The sequence below is a fragment of the Salmo salar genome, chromosome ssa11 (assembly GCF_905237065.1).
Source record: "Salmo salar chromosome ssa11, Ssal_v3.1, whole genome shotgun sequence".
Lineage (NCBI taxonomy): Eukaryota > Metazoa > Chordata > Actinopteri > Salmoniformes > Salmonidae > Salmo > Salmo salar.
The window spans coordinates 34,700,670-34,724,318 of record NC_059452.1 but is presented as its reverse complement, the minus strand read 5'-3'; the positions used below and the strand labels follow the sequence as shown (position 1 = coordinate 34,724,318).

The 23,649-nt window shown below is 42.0% G+C and overlaps 2 protein-coding genes across 2 annotated transcripts in view; one reads left to right on the top strand and one right to left on the bottom strand.

The window, feature by feature from the left end:
• LOC106562556 (serine incorporator 4) overlaps positions 1–4,057 on the top strand; it is a 34,172-nt gene extending 30,115 nt beyond the window's left edge. The window contains exons 10-12 of the mRNA XM_045689424.1: positions 249–288; positions 824–974; positions 1,922–4,057. Of these exons, the coding sequence (XP_045545380.1) occupies positions 249–288; positions 824–974; positions 1,922–2,135 (405 nt within the window). The 3' untranslated portion in view covers positions 2,136–4,057. The remainder of the gene's footprint in view (positions 1–248; positions 289–823; positions 975–1,921) is intronic.
• Positions 4,058–6,284: 2,227 nt separating this feature from the next.
• LOC106562727 (ADAMTS-like protein 5) overlaps positions 6,285–23,649 on the bottom strand; it is a 58,733-nt gene continuing 41,368 nt past the window's right edge. Inside the window, 8 exon segments of the mRNA XM_045689423.1 lie at positions 6,285–8,724; positions 9,088–9,159; positions 9,834–9,974; positions 13,549–13,582; positions 13,584–13,748; positions 15,717–15,880; positions 17,487–17,573; positions 23,493–23,613. Of these exon segments, the coding sequence (XP_045545379.1) occupies positions 8,381–8,724; positions 9,088–9,159; positions 9,834–9,974; positions 13,549–13,582; positions 13,584–13,748; positions 15,717–15,880; positions 17,487–17,573; positions 23,493–23,613 (1,128 nt within the window). The 3' untranslated portion in view covers positions 6,285–8,380.

The following is a 23,649-nucleotide window of genomic DNA, read 5'->3' as shown; positions in this document are numbered from 1 at the left end:
TCCCAGTGGGTTCGTGGCACTTTAATTGGGGAGGATGGGCTCGTAGTAATAGTTGGAGTGGAATAGGTTTCCATGTATTGGATGCCATTCCATTAGCTCCGTTCCGGACATTATTATGAGCCGTCCCCCCTCAGCAGCCTCCACTGATCTTGGTATTAATTTGTGATGTGTTAGCGGCGTGTTTCCACGTTCCATACAAGTGTGGAGAATGTATGGGCATCCTGAACTCTCTCTCTCTGTTTTCCTAGAAAGCCACATGCTGCTTCTGCTGCCCTGACAAAGAGGAAGGTTGGTAGCCTACATGTCAATAAATTCTCAGCAACACTTTATTTGAAGGGTACCTGAATAAGGACTTTGTAACACATTCATAAAACAAAAATAAGCAGTACATTTATGTTGATGAAAAACATCCTTTAAAGTTGCGGTTGTTGACATAAGCATGAATGTTAATGTAGTGCTTATGAATGTTTAACAGTGTAATGAAGTCCTTATGTAGGTACCCATAAAATATATAGTTAGTAGTTATCTTAATACGGATTCTTCTCCATATTATGAAGATGCCAGTATTAAGGCTGCAGAATAGAAAATATGTCTAAATAATTTATGTACAGACTAGCGGCTAGCCTATACTGAGACTGGTGTTGTGACATTCAAATAAATCAGTATTATTTACCACTATTCTTACACCTTCTGGGAAAATTAAATTATTGTGAAAGATGAATTGCATGTTTTCTATATGCTGCTATGGTATTGTCGAGAGCAGCACGATTCTTTATCACCCTCAGGTGATTGACTTTATATTTTCGGTCTGTGGTGTTTCCAGAGGTGGAGTTTGTGATTGACGAAGATATCAAGGGCTGCCAGAAGGTGATTCACAACGAGAGCCAGAGAGTGGCTTACAGCTACTTCTTCTTCCACTTCGTCTTCTTCCTGGCCTCGCTCTACGTCATGATGACCCTAACCAACTGGTTCAGGTCAATATCTCACTCACTGGGCATTGGACACCCCAGCAAACACACAACCACAACACAACGTTGTCTCAATGTTGGCGTTACATGAAAATTAAGACACTTTACTTGATGGCTCAATCATAAGGGCTACATAACCCTGTCATAATATAACAGATGTCATAAACAGTCATGATAATAGCTTTCAACGCGCTAGCGCATTTTTCCTCTATATACATTTGGCACACTGCTTTTCCAAAGCGAAGCGTTTCACACCGCATCCCAAACGCCTCAGGGTAAATCAACATCTGTTTGTCAGTAAATGTCTACAACTAACTAGCTATTCATTTAGTACTAGTAGCTAAGATGAGTTAAACATTTTCGGCATAGCTAGTTAGCGATGTATGCTAACGTTAGCTATCGTTGCTAACTAGGTAGCTAGAGGACTGCATCTAACTAGTTCACATGCTGCTGATGTTGAGTCATTGCTGGTGAATGTTGATTAAATCTTTGGGGGTTTCAACTGAGATTTGTGATATAGCTAGCTAGCCTCCAGCTAGAAAGGGAACCAGAACATTTGGTTGGGGTCACCTAGCAACAAAAAAGTGCACTGACTCAGTGGAGCGCATCAACAGCTCAGCCGTTCAAAGCTGAGCGTCTCTCTTCTTTTGGGGGAAATTTCCATGTCGACGCAGAACCAAACTTCATACAGTCATTAAACAAACTACAGTTGTGGGCACTTAAAAGTTGCAACACTACCGTATAGGATCATGTAGCGATAGTTTGCCACAAAAACATGTACTGCAGTACAGCGTAAAAAAACAAACATTTTAGCTCCCTTAATTGTGGGTAAGATTATTGTTGACACACCTTATCCGTTACCTGGGTGTACACAGCAGCTATATTGTGCCATTGTACCTCCATTGCCGTGCTAATCAAAATTCCTCTCCCACCTTTCCTTCCTCCACCTCTAGCTATGAGTCAGCGGTGCTGGAGACCACGTTCACCCACGGCAGCTGGTCCACGTTCTGGGTGAAGATGTCGTCGTGTTGGGCATGCGTGGTGCTCTACCTCTGGCTGCTGCTGAGCCCACTCTGCCACTGTGGCTCCGACTCGCACCGCCCGCGACGCTCCCGCATTAAACGCCGCTCAGCCAACTCCTCCAGTCACGTCAGTGTCAGCGTCTGACCTGTGACCTTTGGGCCAGAGCCTGGCTTCTGGGGGTGGAGGAGAGGATAGGACAGCTGGCAGGGGAAGATGGACAATTGCCCCCGCTGTGGTACCCTGAAGGTGGAGGGTGGTTTTGATGATGTCCCCTTGCACCCTCCACCTGTCTCCCATATTGAGGTCGGATGTCAGGGGTCAGAGATGAGAGGTCAAGGGTCAGAGACTCACTCCAGCTAGAAGGACAGACTAACAGACTAACCAGAGGATTAATGATTGAATCTGATGTTCCTCACACAGACCACCTGAACCTCCAAACATAGGCCAAGGGACTAACCAGACTGTGCTCTGAAACAGGAACAAAGACCCTATACAGAATCACTACATCCTGCCATCCAAACTGATTTCGCAACATTTCACTATTGTTTCACTCGGTGAGTGAAGTATTCAGTCTGATTTAACCAGGCTAGAACCACTATGGACTACTATGCTGAGACTGCCAAAAGGGAACAAAAACGATGAGCTCTTGACTCGCATACGACAGGAGCTGTAGGGAAATGTTGGCTGACTTTTTACTCTTTTTGAATATTTTATTTCTTATAGTAAGGACTGTGTTGCATTTTTTAAATTACAACCAGGGGTAGATTTGTCAGTAGGATCATTCTTTTTCTCAGTGGTCTGAACAACTGAAGGTTTACCTGAATGTTTTGTCAGTAGGATCATTCTTTTTCTCAGTGGTCTCAACAACTGAAGGTTTACCTGAATGTTTTGTCAGTAGGATCATTCTTTTTCTCAGTGGTCTGAACAACTGAAGGTTTACCTGTATGATTTGTCAGTAGGATCATTATTTTTCTCAGTGGTCTGAACAACTGAAGGTTTACCTGAATGATTTGTCAGTAGGATCATTCTTTTTCTCAGTGGTCTGAACAACTGAAGGTTTACCTGAATGTTTTGTCAGTAGGATCATTGTTTTTCTCAGTGGTCTGAACAACTGAAGGTTTACCTGAATGTTTCGGTGAAAGTTTCCCTGAACGTTTCACACCATTTCGAAGGTTTACATGAACATTTTGCACATTAGTGTGTTCATACTGTTTGATTATGCTCGCTCTGGTGTGGAGCTAATGTGAATTATAAAATAAAATATTACTTAACACTTTCACCAACAGGTATAATGCTATATTACTTGTTATAAGCATGTATGAGCCTTTATAATGCCTTACAATAAGGCCTATACAGTTTTATGTTGGCCGAGCAAATTTCCAAACGGACCTAATGGCTTATATAGTCAGGATCATTGAGTTGATTACAACACATTATAAGGGGTTCATATATGCTTATGACAAGTCTTTCAACACATTATATCTGTCGGCTTTAAGTAAAGTGTTACCAAATACTCTTATACCAATTATTTATTTCGCAATGCCTTTTTAACATCGTGGGAGTAGTGTATCCATTTCTAAATTGGTTTTTGAAAGGAAAATGTGGTAAAATTGTTTTGGCAGTTAAGTTTTACAAGAAACCCCAGCTACAAGCCCCTGACATGTTTGGTTTGAAGGGGCTCTCTGTGATCTGGGGTGTATTTGCTAGGAACGGAATGGAAACAAATGTGCCGAAACGGGAAGAGATCTACCTGGAATTTTCCAATATGAAACGCTTGTTTTTGAATTCACATTTCAAAATGCTTCGCTACGGAGTGCACTAATGAATGCACCCGTGTTTTAAAAGAACCATTGAGGATCGAGAGCCACGTTTCTGTGAAGACTTCTCCACAGTTAATGACCAATAATTTGACTCTGTAAAACCTTTGTGTACGATTCTACATTTAGGTCCTTTTTTAGCTAATTTCATGTTACTATGATAGCAGATGTGTGAAGTTATTTTTGTAAATACATTTTGTAATGCAACACAGCTTCTGTTGATTAAAGTGTGATATTTTTGTAAGCGAACAACCCCTAAAATGACATTGGATTTTGGTAAGCATTATGGCGAGTGGTTCTCTAATCACATGACATGGCTGGGAAAAAACTATAACCCAGTTTAACTAACAGTTCACACAATTCAAAATGTGCCCCTAACTAGATGGTAATTTTCAATGAAGAAAAATTGTGGCACTTGCTTGAACTCTTTAAGACTATTTTTTGTGGTAGTGGAAGAAGTTTAAAACGTTTTACTTAAGCTAAGCATTTAAATATAGTCAAAGTTAAATGTAGTAAAATAATTGATCGGATTACTTTGATAGACTACTAGAGCAAACGTATTACTTTGGATTGTAGGGTAGTTAAAATCACACATTTCATCAGAAATAACTACACTCTGACTACTACACTTTTAGACACTCTCCTACTAGAAAATCACAGTATATGCAAACTGTAATAAAAGACAGAAGACAATGAGGCATTGTTGAAGTCCTCTCTGGGCTGGAGGGGTATCAGTGGGAAGAGGTACCCATTGGCCGGAAAGGCGGAACCCTTTCCCTGGGAGGACCTCTTCCCCCAGGGGGGACACTAGTTAACTAAGCATAGCATACACAGGGCCCTATAAAAACATTCGATTTTTTGTCCTGATTCTGATTAGTTGTTTCCCAAATTCCATTTTCTCCCTTCTGTATTTTTCAGGTTTTCGCTCTCAGAAATCACACTTTTTTTTTTACAGATAACAACAAAAATGGATGTTCCAAGTCCACAACAATGCTTGAACCACATCAGGGCACCACTTTTGAGGTCTGTGAAAAATAGAAAACAATTTAGGGTGTAGTTACACTTTAATGCAACTGTGCACCAGCAAGAGACTGTTGTTTGGTTAGTGATGTTTCTGTGGCGCTCATATGATTGCAGAATTTGCTAAACAAATGGCCACTGGATTGATGCAAATAATCATATTCTGCCAGGTAGGTATAGGCAACTTTGTAGTTTACATTTGATTGAGAAGGGTTTTGGGGAAAGCCTTTCTATCTCTACCAGAAGGTTATCATTACCATCATTACTAACGGCTACACACACTCCTTTTCCATTTCAGAAAGTTGCTGGATAATACGAATCCCATTCTGACTGACTTAACCGAATAGGCCACAACGCTCATTCAAATTAAAATATCTAAACTACAGTTGTTGCGTGTGAAAAGTTTTCACGTGCAAAAAATAAAAAGTCAATGTGCATCAGCGTTTCTTCTTTCCCTACTCTTGCTTCGCTTGTTAGATATTAAGCACATTGATAGTTTGCTAGCCAACCTCTCCTGTTTATTTACTGTATCATAGCAGCAGGCTAACAGGAGGCAGCAGCAGTCTAAATGATCAGATCGAAACATGCGATAAGAAGTGATCAAGTGAAATATGAAGCAAGTGAACGGAGACAGCTTCACTCTATCCAATCAGAGCAGCAGGATCAACATACAGCCCTCCCTTCTCTTTACAGACAGGCAACTAGCCAGTTGAGGTATGTACAGCACGGTGCTGAGGAGGACGACACGCTGTTGCCTTGACTGCCACCTCTGGAGTAGCAGCTGCTTTCTTGTTGTTCACAATTCTTCATCATCCTAACACTACTGTTCTTAACACCCTTTTCACCCTCTGCTTTATTTTCCCTGCGAGTGTGAGTATCCATAGCAACGGCTTAATGAAGAGACATGAGAAAGCTGTTAGCTGAAGTTAGCCAGCTAATTTTCTCCACTCAACTCAAACAGCTGTAACTTTTGATTGGTAGATACTTCTGTTCTGATTACAGATTTGAATAGCAGAGAAGTAGAGGAAGATATCATATGCCCAACGTGTCTAACTTGTTGAGAAACTGGTCAGCTGATTTGTGTCAAAAGTTGCAGTGAATGGAATGTTAGAAGTCTGGAAATTGATATTGTCACAATGGGATCTTTAGAAATCCCATGAAATTGAATGAAGATGGGAAATAAAATAGTTTCATAGTTTAAAAAGTATAAAAGACATCACAAAGTTGTATGCAAGCACTCAGCACGTTTTAAAGTTTGAATGACGTTTCTAGGGTAATCTACCTATACAAAAATGCATATGAGCACAGACCCATCCCGCCTTGTAAAATGTGGTGTCGGTGGTGTTAAAGAAAGCAATGTGTTGGCACATTTTTAAAACCTTATAATAAAAAATAACTTGTTACAGCATAGTTAATGTATAGGAATAGATTGAAAATAATTCACCAGTCATTCAAATTAAATATGTTTCTTATATTTGTAGCTACTCAGTGTCACACCAATATAAAATACTGAATAATCCATATTTTTGTTTCTCACAAAATTAAAACTTCATGTGAATAAGACAACAGGAGACGTAACAAAACAGACTAAGGGAACCTGATTGATTTAATATTCAAAACACAGTAACACTTTACATTAACTTGCTCTTATGTCCGTGTAGTTTTAATTGCATAGTAATAGTAGTAGAGTTGAGCGGTTTCTGTTACTACACAAGTGGAATAAACTCAACCCCATCACTACGCAATTACAATGAAATTCAAGAAGTACTGTGCTATAACATGTAACTACAATGTTACTAGTGTAATTAATTACATTGTTACTACACAGGTATAAGAGCAAATTGATGTAAATTGTTACCCAAAACACATACATCAATAGAGAGAAATGCATTGATAGATTATTTTTAAAAAAATACTATATTTTAGAAGCAAAACACAAATATAAATGTTATGATCTAGATATTCTTTTGCCAAATAAATACAATATGGAACAATATGTTGTTTTATACATCTTAGGTATGAGAAGAAAGTAAAAAGTCACATTTATTTTGACATAGAGTGACTGGACTGTTAGCAGTCCTGGGGAGTAGTTCCACTACATTTAATTCAGTTAGTAATTTACCTATATTTTGTAGTAACTACACTAAAATCTTTGTAATGTCTTTGGTAGTTAATTACTTGTTTTAGCCATGTAGCCATCTACTGGAACTGCCCACTACATTTATTCAACAACTATTCCCTATTTATTCTCTCTCTCCCTGGCCACTGGGCTAAGCCAAAGCACTCACTCTGGCTGTCACACAGTTCTCACTACACTGTTAACATCCGGAGTGATGTGTTCTTGCAGTCATTTTTCTTAACTGTGTAGTCGATGACATTTCAGATTTAGATATGATAGTTTTTTACGAAGTAGTTTGGATGTAGTGAACTACTTTTTCAAAGTAACTATTAAAGTCAACTATATTTTTCTTTAGGGTAGCGTAAGGGCTCTATTCAATCACATCCGCTTTAGCCGACATCCTCATAGCAGTTGTTCAGGCAGTGTCGGAGGTGGAACTGCGTTAGAACAGCTCCTGGCATTACACCTGAAGCAGACATTGCCATTGGCTGCATGGAGTCGCATTAAGACAAATCTCACGCAAGCCTTGTTTACAAGTTCAAAACACTGGAATGTGAGATGTGATCTACACCTCGATTCGGCTGATAGAAATCCTCATTATTTTCTTTAGGTTAATGATTTTCAATTTGAGCGTCATTATTTCTATATAGCCTACACTTTGTCATTCTGAATATGTAACTCGAGTGACAATGATGAAGAGTAGCTCTTCACCAGTTTGACAGCTCCAACACAGTTACATCTCCGGCACCGTCAAAACATCAGCTATGTAGGTGTCAGCTATCGCCGGTTAACGCTTGATCTGATTGAATCTGGGCCGAAGTGTAGCTTAACCTCTTCCAGTGTGAAGTAATTGATACAAGCTATAAACTATATTTTCAGAGTAGCTTCCCCAACACTGCCTGTTAGTAACCCAGACAGATAGTTATAGTCAGTTTTCTAGTTAGCAAAGGGAACAAAACAACACAAACGCTTGGCCATTGAAGTGGATATATTCTTCTCTTTGGTAAGTTTAAAGGTGGGTGATAACGGCCACCTAAAGTGCTATACTTTGTGAGCTGGTCAGCTTTTGCATTGCTCTTTGAGAGGGCTTTGCCTTCTTATCACGCTGACTGACAGATCTACTGGGTCACCCTGAGTATAGTCTCTTCCCAGGGTTCAAATAGTGTTTGCCTCTGCCATTTTCAGTTCCCCCATTTTGGAATTCTAGTGGTTCTGTTGCTCTCTGTGTGTCTTTTGAAGGGCAAGAGGCAGGCAGTTGTTGCGTATGGGTGTATGGGATTTTAATGTCACACACAGACGCACACATGCAGCCCCATTGTTTGTCTGATTCGCCATCAGAAGTGCTCTTGAGGAGTGTTAAGGAGTCGTGACAGTCAAAGTATGTGTGCATCAGTGGTGTCTGGTGTGCACGTGTATACTGTACATCTCTATGTCTAGGCATAGCCGCGTCTCAGTTCCGCAGGTGGCCTGGGCCCTCTGTTACTACACAGATCCTCCAGGGGGCGCAACAGAGCGTCCTCTCTAGGTTTATAGGGTATCGCGTAGCTGTCCTCCTCCATCAGTATCCGGTTCAACGTCTGCTCGTTGTTAATGTGGCGACGCACCATCAGTACATACTGGCGCCCTTCCTCCAGAGGGGGGCAGTCACACACGTTGGGCACCCACAGGAACTCACGGTGCTCCAGGCGGAAGCGATTGTGGTAGGTATGGATGATCTGGACATCGTAGCGCGTCTCCTCGCCCCGGTACAGCTTGCTCATGACTTTGGCACGGAACACTGACAACCAATGAAAGACATAATGCTAACACTTCACAAAAAGCCAACAGGTATTATGCATTAATACTTGTTATAACTTACAAGCATGTATGCGCCTTTACAATGTCTTATAATAAGGTTTGTTGTGCCATGCTTTTTTTCCCCATGCTGCGATTTTTCAACTAACTTAAAAAGCTGTTTAAGTTTCACCAAATTACATTCGTTCCTTACTTTAAAAAACTATTCAAGTGAGATTTGTCAACTTGCACCACTATCACCTGATGTTGTAAACCCAAACCCAGCTGTAAACTGGGTCATGTGAATTGAAAGCACACAAGGGTGTTTGAACCTCTAATTTTAGGTATTCAAGAAGTTCAGACTTACCAAAGTCTTTCTGGCAGTACTGCCTCTGGCGCTCCCCTCGACCGCGGGCCCGCCTACATTTCCCACAATGCCCTACGGGAGTAGAAAGAGAAGCAGTGAGTTGATTTGAGCACAGATTGTTTTTTATATCAGGGTATTGCACAATGTTTAGGATGGCACAGATGAGTTTCTGAGAGTGATTAGGGGACTTAAGGATAGTAGAGTAGAGAGTAGGACAGATTAAAGGAAAGAGTATAGATTAGGACAGATTAAAGGAAGAGTAGAGAGTAGGATAGATTAAAGGCAAGAGTAGAGCGTAGGACAGGTTAAAAGGAAGAGTAGAGAGTGGGATAGATTAAAAGAAAGAGTAGAGATTAGGACATATATAAGGAAGAGTAGAGAGTGGGATAGATTAAAGGAAAGAGTATAGATTAGGACAGATTAAAGGAAGAGTAGAGAGTGTTATAGATTAAAGGAAAGAGTATAGATTAGGACAGATTGAAGGAAGAGTAGAGAGTGGGATAGATTAAAGGAAAGAGTATAGATTAGGACAGATTAAAGGAAGAGTAGAATCAATAGAGTAGGACAGATTAAAGGAAAGAGTAGAGTGTAAAACAGATTAAAAGGAAGAGTAGAGTAGAGGGGGGAGGCAGAGGAGAGAGGATTGTAGCATTTGAGCAAGGTGAGAGTTGAGGTTTAGGGGAGTGGGGGTGAGATAAGGGTTAAAGATTTAGGTGAGGGAGAGATTGAGGTGAGGTGGAGCAAACCTCCTCGGGGTGGTTGGGGTAGTTGGTTCCTCCTGGTCTCGTCCCTCTCCAGGCGGGGAAGGACAGGTATGTGGTGGGGCTGGTGAGGGGGTTGTCGAGCTGGGTGGCGAGGGGACTTGATGGGCCAGCCACCTGGAGGAGCTGAGGGACAGTGCGGGAAAAGGTGAGTTACATTATTGACTATCAACATGCCTTTGGAGTTAGGGACAGGAGTTTTCATGACCTGACCAAGAAAATTACCTGGGTCCAAGACATAAACTCAAACGTAACTTTAAGGGATAGTTCAGCGAGTTTACATATTTATTAGATATTTGTTTTCTTACCTTAAAAGCAGTCTATGGAAAAGGAGTGACTGCAATCCACACTTTGGTTTTGTTAAACTAGCCACTACCAACAAAATGTTAACATTAGCATTTTTTTTACCAAAGCACCGTGTAAGTAAATCTCCCAGGTAAGCATGTTTCAAATTTCATGCCCAAATAATTTTTAAATCATTAAAAAAACAATTAATTGAGGACCACAATCCATTTAAGAAATGAGGGAAAAAATATCTAAATATGTACAATTTCTGAACTATTCCTTTAAATTTTGCATTAATCATCCATTAATGTGAGATTTGTGTAAACGATGGAGAAGCACATGTGTATCTTGAATCAGGATTCGGGCAAGGGATCTTTCCAAGGCATTCTTTAGAATCTGTAAGGACAGATGCTGGGAGACGAGAAGCAAGTACAGGGAGTGAACATTTAATGAAATAGACAGGAAACAAAACACGAACAGCGTCTGGACAGGGGAAACAAAACAACATTAACGCTGACACGGAGATCCAACTGAGGAACAGAGAGACAGGGGGCAATCAACAAAGTGAAGGAGTCCAGGTGAGTCCAATAAAGCGCTGATGCGCGTAATGATGCTGACAGGTGTGCGTAATGAGGGGCAGCCTGGCGCCATTGAGCGCCAGAGAGGGGGAGCGGGAGGAGGTGTGACAGAATCACTAAAGAGTGACTTTCTGTCCAGCATCAAATCATTATGATACGACATGAGCAAACATTGTCTTAGATCATTGATTTCTACTCCAAAATGCTAAAAAGCAATCGCTTTTGTTCGTCTTGACTCCCCCAAAGGCTTTCAATGCTCCCTGTGACCCATAAGGTAAATAAGACCATGTTTCTGGACCTAACCCAGTCTTTAGCCACGACCCAAAAGGAACTAACTGCGTGACCCTTTAGTGGATCTAAACCCACCAGTTGGGAAACACTATGCTGGGGGCTAGACTACTTCTCAACCCACCAGTTAGAAAACACTATGCTAGGGGCTAGACTACTTCTCAACCCACCAGTTAGAAAACACTATGCTAGGGGCTAGACTACTTCTCAACCCACCAGTTAGAAAACACTATGCTAGGGGCTAGACTACTTCTCAACCCACCAGTTAGAAAACACTATGCTAGGGGCTAGGCTACTTCTCAACCCACCAGTTAGAAAACACTATGCTAGGGGCTAGGCTACTTCTCAACCCACCAGTTAGAAAACACTATGCTAGGGGCTAGACTACTTCTCAACCCACCAGTTAGAAAACACTATGCTAGGGGCTAGGCTACTTCTCAACCCACCAGTTAGAAAACACTATGCTAGGGGCTAGACTACTTCTCAACCCACCAGTTAGAAAACACTATGCTAGGGGCTAGACTACTTCTCAACCCACCAGTTAGAAAACACTATGCTAGGGGCTAGACTACTTCTCAACCCACCAGTTAGAAAACACTATGCTAGGGGCTAGACTACTTCTCAACCCACCAGTTAGAAAACACTATGCTAGGGGCTAGACTACTTCTCAACCCACCAGTTAGAAAACACTATGCTAGGGACTAGACTACTTCTCAACACACCAGTTAGAAAACACTATGCTAGGGGCTAGGCTACTTCCATTATGTCCTGCACCAAATTACTTGATTAATTACTAAATGATCAAACCTGTTTACTAAATTCTAAAGGATGCTAAAGTCTTAGATCATTGCTTTATTGAGCAGTACACAGAAATCAGTCAAAACTATGCTACTGTACCAAGCACCACTATCTCAGCATGGAATATGCAGTGGGTTTTGGGATTAGGAGCGTTATCACTAAACACTTCCAAGAGGGGGACATTCCACTCCAGAAACTTCATGCCTTGGTTATATCTGTTATTGTCAGCCAGGTACAGATCAAAGTATAGCAGGTCAGCACAGTGTATTCAGTTTTGGATCAAAGTCCACTTTTGCAGTTATATAGGACAAATATAATGATTACTATTTAATGTTGGTTACATTCTAACCAGGGCCAATTTAATAGAAATACAACACTGATTATAAGCCTATGATTGAGTTTGCAGTTAATAATTCCCCTCTTATATAAACGGATGTAATAAAACATTCCAGAAGACATTTGCTGCACATTATTAAGGCACAGTCTGTGGGGCATTTTGTAGGTTAGGGGTTTTCAAACTGGGGTCCCTGTCAGCCTCCCAGGCCCATGTTGCCCAGGGTTATGAACATACATTGTAGATTAATAATATTACATTGTGTTGTATTACACCTTCTAAACTTATACCACAGATCCCTTGGCCAAAATGTGTTACCTTTGTTGTTGTTAGTAATATTCATTAAAACAAAATGAAATGTAAAAAAAACTATCTGAATATTTTGAGATCTGGCAGTACCTCTGCTGTACCGGAGGCAGTGAGATCTGAAAATATTAAAAACATACAAATAAATGTTTTTTATTTATTAATTTTACATTGTAGAGCTTGTCGTAATGTGCAGATTTTTTTTTACCCCTTGCAATAATGTTTAGATCCATCTATCTATCCATCTTCCGTATCCATCCATCCATCTTCCGTATCCATCCATCTTCCGTATCCACCCATCCATCTTCCGTATCCACCCATCCATCTTCCGTATCCACCCATCCATCTTCCGTATCCACCCATCCAGCTTCCGTATCCACCCATCCAGCTTCCGTATCCACCCATCCAGCTTCCGTATCCACCCATCCAGCTTCCGTATCCACCCACCCATCTTCCGTATCCACCCATTCATTTTCCGTATCCACCCATCCATCTTCCGTATCCACCCATCCATCTTCCGTATCCATCCATCCATCTTCCGTATCCACATCCATCCATCTTCCGTATCCATCCATCATCCATCCATCCTCCGTATCCATCCATCTTCCGTATCTATCCATCCATCTTCCGTATCTATCCATCCATCTTCCGTATCTATCCATCCATCTTCCGTATCTATCCATCCATCCATCCATCTTCCGTATCCATCCATCCATCCATCCATCCATCCATCCATCCATCCATCCATCCATCCATCCATCCATCCATCCATCCATCCATCCATCCATCCATCCATCATGTATTACACTTTAGTCACACAAACAGAGGATGAATGAAACCAGGGGCAGGTTTTCCCATGTAAATGCATACATCACATTAAATGTACATTTTGGACTAAGAAATGTAACACGTTAATAATGGGTACATTGACGTCCATTGGCTGTTGCTTAGAAAATGCTAGCTAGCTAAGTTAGCGGTTGGTGACAGTGCCTAGGTAAACAAACCCAAAACCCGGGTTGCATTTTGTCCTTAGACTTCTTACAAGGTAAGGAAACAAAATGTTCTTTTAATTTGGTTGAACTACCCCTTTAAGAATGGTCAGCGGTCTTACCCCAGTAGGGTCTTGTGGTGACAGGGGGAGGCCTTAGTAGTAGTAGTGGTAGTAGTGGTGGTGGGGTGATCCCAGGGGATGTAGCTGGCAGTGTGGTGAGGCTGGCGTAGCTGACTCCTCCTGCCATGGAACAGAGCGTAGCGGTCTGGAGGGAGCCAATACTCGTATTCTATCCCCGGGTTCCTGTCTGTCACCAACACCTGCAGACACAACCACACAGTGTACAACGGATTTATATTTTAATATATATTGTTTTATAATACCTGGTATATTTTAAGCAATATTGGCCATATAACACAAACCCCAGAGGTGCCTTATTGCTATTATAAACTGGTTACCAATGTAATTGGAACAGTAAAAAAGAAATGTTTTGTCATACACGTGGTATACCACGGCTGTCAGCCAATCAGTATTCAGGGCTCGAACCACCCAGTTTAGAACTGTCAATACCAACAATATACTGAAAAAGTATATAACAAATGGAAGACAACACGTTAAGAAAATATACGTCAGTTACATATAGGAGAGGAGACTGAATGGTTCTGCTAAATTGGCGTTTTGTATTTGTAATTATTAGGGATCCCCATTAGCTGCTGCCAAGGTAGCAGCTACTCTTCCTGGGGTCCAAACACATTAAGGCACTTATATTACACATAAACAGTTTATCATATAACATTATTACACCACTACATATCTACAATACAAAATGTAGAATACCACAATACAACAATATTACAATGTACGTGTGTGTAGAGAGAGTGTGCTAGCGTGTGTGCGTATGCATGTGTCTGTACCTGTGTGGGTGTCTCTTCACAGTTTCCATTGTTCCATAAGGTGTATTTTTAGCTGGTTTTTAAAATCTGATTCTACTGCTTGCATCAGTTACCTGATGTGGAATAGAGTTGCACCTCCCATAGTCTGTTCTGGACTTGGACTGTGAAGAGACCTCTGGTGGTATGTCTTGTAGGGTATGTATGGGTGTCCGAGCTGTGTGCTTGGAGTTTAAACAAACAGCTCGGTACATTCAGCTTGTAAACACTTCTTACAAAAACAAGTAGTGATGAAGTCAATCTCTCTTCCACTTTGAGCCATGAGAGATTGACATGCATATCATTACCGTCAGCTCCCAGTGTACTGTTAATGGCCAGACGTGCTGCCTTGTTATGAGCCAATTGTACTTTTCATAAGTCCCTCTTTGTGGCACCTGACCACACTACTGAACAGTAGTCTAGGTGCGACAAAACTAGGGGGTTGAACAAGTATACTAACAAAGCTATCATTGTGTACCTTAATTAGTGAGGTTAGTTTTCAGTCTCTATATACACTGAAGAAAAATATACAGTAAACATAACATGTAAAGTGTTGGTCCCATGTTACATGAGCTGAAATAAAAAATCTCAGAAATGTTCCATACACACAAAAAGCTTATTTCTCAAAAATGTTGTGCACAAATTTGTTTACATCCCTGTTAGTGAGAATTTTTCCTTTGTCAAGATAATCCATCCACCTGACAGGTGTGGCATATCAAGAAGCTGATTAAATCACATGATCATTACACAAGTGCACCTTGTGCTGGGGACAATAAAAGGCCACTCTAAAATGTGCAGTTCTGTCACACAACACAATGCTACAAATGTCTCAAGTTTTGAAGGCTCGTGCAATTGGCATGTTGACTGCACGAATGCCCACCAGAGCTGTTGCCAGAGAATTGAATGTTAATTTCTCTGCCATAAGCCGCCTCCAACGTCATTTTAGAGAATTTGGTAGTACGTCCAACCGGCCTCCCAACCACAGATCACGTATATGTTGTTGTGTGGGTGAGCGGTTGACCGATGTGAACAGACTGCCCCATGGTGGCGGTGGGGTTAAGGTATGGACGGGCATAAGTTACATTGAACACAATAGCATTTTATCAATGGCAATTTGAATGCATAAAAATACCGTAACGAGATCCTGAGGCCTATTGTGAGGCCCATTTGTTTCTGTACTCCCCGTCATGTGAAATCCATAGATTAGGGCCTAATCAGTCTATTTCAATTGACTGATTTCCTCATATGAACTGTTACTCAGTAAAAATCTATGAAATTGTTGCATGTTGCGATGATATTTTTGTTCAGTATAGTTATTGCATTGCGGCTGCTGTCCCTCATAACTTTGACCAGACTGACCATGACGTGCAGGTCCTCCATAGTGGGTCCAGGGACCTCAAAGCTTTCCCAGGTGTCCACAGAGCGCTTGTACAGGAGCTTGGTTCCCGCTACGCTGTACTCCCCAGGAACACTGATCTTCCAGTTCCCATTAATGACAAACTGGGAACGCCCGTTCTGGAGCGCTGGAGGGAGAAGAGAAGGATTGAATGAAGGTAGGGAATGTGTCTGCTCTTCAATGCTGATTGGTGAAGTGTGACTGAAATTGGCTGTGTGATGATAATATGTATAGAGTGTTTGATTGAATTATGCTATGGTTGGGGTCAATTCATTTTCAATCAATTCAGAAATCGCAATTGAGGGATGAGGGAAATTTGAGGTGGATATTTTCTCCCCAATTTCGTCATATCCAATTATGATCTTGTCTCATCGCTGCAACTCTCCAACAGGCTCGGTAGAAGTGAAAGTCGAGTCATGCATCCTCTGAAACATGACCCGCCAAACAGCGCTTCTTAACACCCGCCCACTTAACCCGGAAGCCAGCAGCACCAATGTGTCGGAGGAAACACCGTTCAACTGACGACCGAAGTCAGCCTGCAGGTGCCCGGCCAGCCACAACAATGAGTCGCTAGATGAGCCAAGTAAAGCCCCCCGCCCGGCCAAACCCTCCCTTAACCCAGGCAACGCTGGGCCAATTGTGTGCCGCCCTATGGGACTCCTGGTCACGGCCAGTTGTGACACAGCCTGGGATTGAACCCGGGTCTGAAGTGACGTCTCAAGTACTGCGATGCAGTTCCTTCAACCGCTGCGCCACTCAGGAGGCCCTGAGTTGGAATTTCTACTTACATTTAAGTCATTTAGCAGACTGTTTCATCCAAAGTGACTTAGAGTAGTGAGTGCATACATTTTTTTGTACTGGTCCTGCATGGGAATCAAACCCACAACCCTAGCGTTGCAAGAGCCATGCTCTACCAAGTGAGCTACATGGGACCATGGGACCACTTTACTAAACTGAAATGGAATTAACCTCAACCGTACAATTTAACATTTCTTAATTCAAGTAACAAAGTTGCCTTGCCAAACAGAGTAGCATTACTACATCATTGCCTTGTTTGGCCTAACCGTGACAAGTTGCAGGAACAGACAAACAGGGAAACCATCTCTTGGAAGTACATTTTTTTTGGGGGGGGAGGAATTTTCCAACCAAATCAGAACTAACCAAGTACATCCACTTGCCTGCCAGAAGGCCAGATCCCCAGTTTCCCCCAACCCTTTTCCCACACCCAGTTCCCCCACCCTGCCCCATGGCCAAATTAAACCTTTACGAGTGTTCCATTTCAGGATCCCTGCATTTTTTCCATTTCAGGAGTCTTGTAAATGTGGGTGAGAATAGATGGATAGCCTTGGGTGTTGTGTTGACTGGAGAGCCCAGCCAGAGTGCAGCTGGGTATCAACCAGAGAACTGTATCTGTCTCTGGTGCCAGGAAGTAACAGTAAGCTAACAGGAATGAGAGGAGAGCAGAATTATGGCTACTTAAAGTGTCAGGGAAGTGGTAGAGTTCTATAGCCATGGCTGGGTGGGTAGAAACTCATAGCAGACATACAGATGATAAAAAGGTCTCAAAGCAAATTCTCTGTCAAACCAGCACTTCTGAGAGGCTGTCTGTGTATGTACTGTATATAGTTAATGATATACAGAACATTGATGCTGTCCTTGTGTGACAGCTCATTCCCAGTGTGTGTGTGTGCATGTGTGTGCGCGTGCGTCTGTCAAGCTGAGCCATCTCTTACCCAGATAGTTCCTGCTGTTATCGGTGACACGGATGTGAGTAGCTCCAGCTGGGATCATGGTCACTTCATTGTACCCAAACGGACCCGCTATAGCCAACAGAGTACAGAGACATTCATTAAGACAGATATTACACCAGTGGGAGACAAGTAGAAACCATTCATTTAGAGACTGGGTAACATTAATGATGTAGATAAACACAATATGTGGTGCAGTATGTGGTATATGCACCACATATGCAAATATATATATGCACCACATATGCATATATATATATATATATATATATATATATATATATATATATATATATATATATATATATATATATATATATATGTGAATATATACTGTATATGCTTATGGGTAACACTTGTAAAACTTTATTAAAGTAAATACATAAACTCAGAAAAAAGGTCCTCTCACTGTCAACTGCGTTTATTTTCAGCAAACTTAACATGTGTAAATATTTGTATGAACATAACAAGATTCAACAACTGAGACATAAACTGAACAAGTTCCACAGACATGTGCTAACAGAAATGGAATAATGTGTCCCTGAACAAAGGGGGGGTCAAAAGTAACAGTCAGTATCTGGTGTGGCCACCAGCTGGATTAAGTACTGCAGTGCATCTCCTCCTCATGGTCTGCAACAGATTCCTCCTCATGATCTGCACGTGAGATCTGGGCTCTTCGCTTGCCATGGCAGAACAATGACATTCCTGTCTTGCAGGAAATCCCGCACAGAACAAGCAGTATGGCTGGTGGCATTGTCATGCTGGAGGGTCATGTCTGGATGAGCCTGCAGGAAGGGTACCACATGAGGTAGGAGGTCTTCCCTGTAACGCACAGCGTTGAGATTGCCTGCAATGACAACAAGCTCAGTCCAATGATGCTGTGACACACCGCCCCAGACCATGACGGACCCTCCACCTCCAAATCGATCCCGCTCCAGAGTACAGGCCTTGGTGTAACGCTCATTCCTTCGACGATAAACACGAATCCGACCATCACCCCTGGTGAGACAAAACCGCGACCCGTCAGTGAAAAGCACTTTTTGCCAGTTCTGTCTGGTCCAGCAACGGTGGGTTTGTGCCCATAGGCGACGTTGTTGCCGGTGATGTCTGGTGAGGACCTGCCTTACAACAGGCCTACAAGCCCTAAGTCCAGCCTCTCTCAGCCTATTGCGGACAGTCTGAGCACTGATGGAGGGATTGTGCGTTCCTGGTGTAATTCGGGCAGTTGTTATTGCCATCCTGTACCTGTCCCGCAGGTGTGATGTTCAGATGTACCGATCCTGTGCAGGTGTTGTTACATGTGGTCTGCCACTGCGAGGACGATCAGTTGTTCGTCCTGTCTCCCTGTAGTGCTGTCTTAGGCGTCTCACAGTACGGACATTGCAATTTATTGCCCTGGCCACATCTGCAGTCCTCATGCCTCCTTGCAGCATGCCTAAGGCACGTTCACGCAAATGAGCAGGGACCCTGGGCATCTTTCTTGTTTTTCAGAGTCAGTAGAAAGGCCTCTTTAGTGTCCTAAGTTTTCATAACTGTGACCATAATTGCCTACCATCTGTAAGCTGTTAGTGTCTTAATGACAGTTGCACAGGTGCATGCATGTTCATTAATTGTTTATGGTTCATTGAACAAGCTTCGGAAACAGCGTCTAAACCCATTACAATGAAGATCTGTGAAGTTATTTGGATTTTTACAAATTATCTTTGAAAGACAGGGTCCTGAAAAGGGACATTTATTTTTTTGTGGAGTTTATATACATACATATATATATATATATATACATACACAGCTTTTTTCTGAGTTATATATTCTCATAGCAAATAGTTAATACATACATATTAATTTACTCATTAATGATAACTAAATTAGGATTATATGATGATTTACAGACAGTTTATTAATGGTTAACATTTCAAACCAAAGAGGGATATTTCACCATCGAGCCAAAAGCATGGACCATTCATTTAGAGAGTGATTTTTCACTAGTTGGTCAAAAGCAGTCAACATCTCTGTGGTCCCCCTGCTGCTGGTGTGTGAAAAGCGAGCAGCAAGACTACCCTATTCATCGTGTTTTTTTCTATGGGACTGAGATTCCGTTGCTGTTGTTTTGACAATTTTAGGTCTCTGAGATTAAAGCTGTGTGTGAATTAAGAGTTATAGTGCTATTTTAAACTGGTCCATTTTCTTATTATTTTGTGTTTGAAGAAAGCGTAAAGCTAATATGGTGATTTACCGGCACCTGTAACACTGAGTCCTGAACTGAATATTGTGTGAAATTCATTTATTTTGGTCACTAGATTGCGGTGATATAGCTTAAAGCGGCAATCAGCAGTTGCTACATACATTTTTTATGGACTTATAAATGAAATGTACCCACTGAACTCATAAATGTCACATGAACTTACTTCATCTGTCCTACCCCATCAGAACACAAAATATAAGCTTGTTTTACTCCAACGTTTGTAAACAAAGAAAATGTTAAACACTATATGGCCTCAAAATATGGTTAAAACTATAATGTTGATATCATGATGGTCAGTCCTTGCATCCATAGCTTTGTCTATGAATTTGAGAGTGGTTCATTTCTGCAGCCCCATCCCTCAGCTGTTTACTGAACCAGGGGCAGGAAGAACGCTTTGTTATTGTTTCTACTGTAGATTGCCGCTTTAAAGCCATTTCATAACCATAGGCAAGCCAATTTGAAGACAATGCTCTAATCATCGGCTAGTTTAAAACGGTGGAAGCCCTCAATTGCAACGTCCATGCTAAAACGGGTTATATCCATCTAGAGTCCTCTATCTATCTCTATGGTTCAGCAATAGACTTAGTTATGAACCTGAGTTAGAGTTTTTTTTATGAATCTCGTGTATTAGTGCTGGGCTAGAACAAAGGCCTGCAGACCCCGGAGGGGCCTACCCTTAATAAGTTCAGCTGTGTTCAGAACTTCCTCGTTCAAACAAACATCTAGCAACATCTAAAAACCAAAAACGTTTTCTATGCAAGCTAACATCACTGTGTGGCTGTACTTGTTTCCAGTTAGTAGGTACTGTACTATTAAAAATGCCATGAAATAGCTTTTAATTCAAATTCTGGTGGTTGTAGCATGGCCAAAATCAAAGCAAAAGTAGGACAAATCCAACTCATGCAAACTTTCATCAAAACACCACCGCCTACTGCAGCAGATGCAATGGTGCGGACTGGTTATATCCATCCATCTATGGTTCAGACTTTCTCCATTGAAACTGAATGAATTCCGTCAGATCGCAAAGATTTTGCCATGTTGTGTGAAGAGCTGGAGTAAGTCAGCTGTTCTACAACACAAAATTCTTCAACTGTCTAGTTTTGTCTCGTCTCTCCTTACGTCAGCTCTACACCACATGGCTGTAGAGTTATGAAACTGATCTAGATGTATGTGATAGATCTGCACAGGGCTGTAGAGTTATGAAACTGATCTAGATGTATGTGATAGATCTGCACAGGGCTGTAGAGTTATGAAACTGATCTAGATGTATGTGATAGATCTGCACAGGGCTGTAGAGTTATGAAACTGATCTAGATGTATGTGATAGATCTGTACAGGGCTGTAGAGTTATGAAACTGATCTAGATGTATGTGATAGATCTGTACAGGGCTGTAGAGTTATGAAACTGATCTAGATGTATGTGATAGATCTGCACAGGTCTGTAGAGTTATGAAACTGATCTAGATGTATGTGATAGATCTGCACAGGGCTGTAGAGTTATGAAACTGATCTAGATGTATGTGATAGATCTGCACAGGGCTGTAGAGTTATGAAACTGATCTAGATGTATGTGATAGATCTGTAGAGTTATGAAACTGATCTAGATGTATGTGATAGATCTGTACAGGGCTGTAGAGTTATGAAACTGATCTAGATGTATTTGATAGATCAGCTCAGGGCTGTAGAGTTATGAAACTGATCTAGATGTTTTTTTGTGTTAGTGCTAGGCTGGAACAAAGATCTTCACACAATTTGGCCACCAAGGTGCCTATCCTGTAGAGTTCAGCTGTAGGGTTTGAGTTATCAACCTTGAGTCAGGGTTCTGTTCCGCCTCCGGTTAACATTAGAGAGTTATAGCCTGACCGTGATGATTATTTGAATCTGGTGAGTTAGTACTGGGCTGGAACAAACACCTGCACACCAGACGTGCCTGCCCTTAAGAAGATCTTATAGAGTTAGAAAAGGTAAGATAAATGTATGAAGTCACTCTGGATAAGAGCGTCTGCTAAATGACTAGAATATAAATGTATGAAGTCACTACTGTAAGTCACTCTGGATAAGAGCGTCTGCTAAATGACTAGAATATAAATGTATGAAGTCACTACTGTAAGTCACTCTGGATAAGAGCGTCTGCTAAATGACTAGAATATAAATGTATGAAGTCACTACTGTAAGTCACTCTGGATAAGGGCGTCTGCTAAATGACTAGAATATAAATGTATGAAGTCACTACTGTAAGTCACTCTGGATAAGAGCGTCTGCTAAATGACTAGAATATAAATGTATGAAGTCACTACTGTAAGTCACTCTGGATAAGAGCGTCTGCTAAATGACTAGAATATAAATGTATGAAGTCACTACTGTAAGTCACTCTGGATAAGAGCGTCTGCTAAATGACTAGAATATAAATGTATGTATAGCTTGACCGTGATGAGTTCTCTGGGCCCTTGGCTTTTGACCCTGTGGGAAGCAATGATTACACCCAGCGGCATCAAATCTGTTATGCCTCATTGGGACACACAGCTGCAGGAGGAGAGAAAACCCAGCAAGCCCTCCTAGGCTGCCCAGGCACTCAAACAAAGCCTCCTTTATCTCCATGTTGTCTCCTCACTCAAGCTGAACCATCATGAAGCAGTACAGTCTCTCTTCAGTCACTGTGCCCACACGCGGCGCCAGCTCAAGAGAGGATTCTGTTTCAGAATGGAGCGCAGTGCCAAATCACACGGCAGAGGTGTTGGCCGCTCTGTGTGTGTGTCTGTATGTGTGTGTGTCTGTATGTGCGTGTGTCTGTATGTGCGTGTGTCTGTATGTGCGTGTGTCTGTATGTGCGTGCGTGTGTGTGCGTGTGTATGCGTGTCTGTCTGTGTGGAGGGGAGGGGGGATTTATTCTTGTGTATTCTTGTTTGGGTGCCTGTGTCTGCCTTTGATAGAGACAGAGTGCACGTGTGTGTCCGTGTGTGTGTGTGCCTTTCTCTGCTGCTTGAACACTCGGTCACTGTCCTGCAGGAGTCACTTAGGTCACTTAGGCCCTCAGAACACACACACACACACACACACACACACACACACACTGCATTTATGGGCCTAGAGTAACATTCTGTTTGTTAGAGTGCAGCACGTACCATTAGTGTTCCCTTATCCAAACTTCATGAATCCAGCTTTGACTTAACATATGCACTGAGTGTACAAAACATTAGGAACACCTGCTCTTTCCATGACATACACTGACCAAGTCAATTCTATGATCCCTTATTGATGTCACCTGTTAAATCCACTTCAATCAGTGTAGATGAAGGAGAGGAGACAGATCAAAGAAGGGGTTTTAAGCCTTGAGACAATTCAGACATGGAGGGTGTGTGTGTGCCATTCAGAGGGTGAATGGTCAAAACAAAAGATTGAAGTGTCTTTGAATGGGGTATGGTAGTAGGTGCCAGGCGTAACGGTTTGAGTCAAGAACTGCACCGCTACTGGGTTTTTCACGCTCAACAGTTTCCTGTGTGAATCAAATGGTCCACCATCCAAAGGACAACCAGCCAACTTGACACAACCATGGGAAACATTGGAGTCAACATGGGCCAGCATCCCTGTGGAACGCTTTCAACACCTTGTAGAGTCCATGCCCCGACAAATTGAGACTGTTCTGAGGGCAAAGGGGGGTGCAACCAAATATTGTGTGTCAGCCTTTGACATTTTGTTTGCTCTGTCTATGCTTCGAGGTTGTGTGTGAGTGTGCACGCGCGAATGTGTACCTGCTCCCTGTGCATTCTGGTACACACTCCTGTGGTGTAGACAGGTGGAGTTCTGTCCTCCACACACCATACAGGCATCCTCCTGCTGGTCCGAGCCCAGGATCAGGTCACAGCCCGGTGTCTGCACAACACAGACAACACACAGGCAACGTTCAGA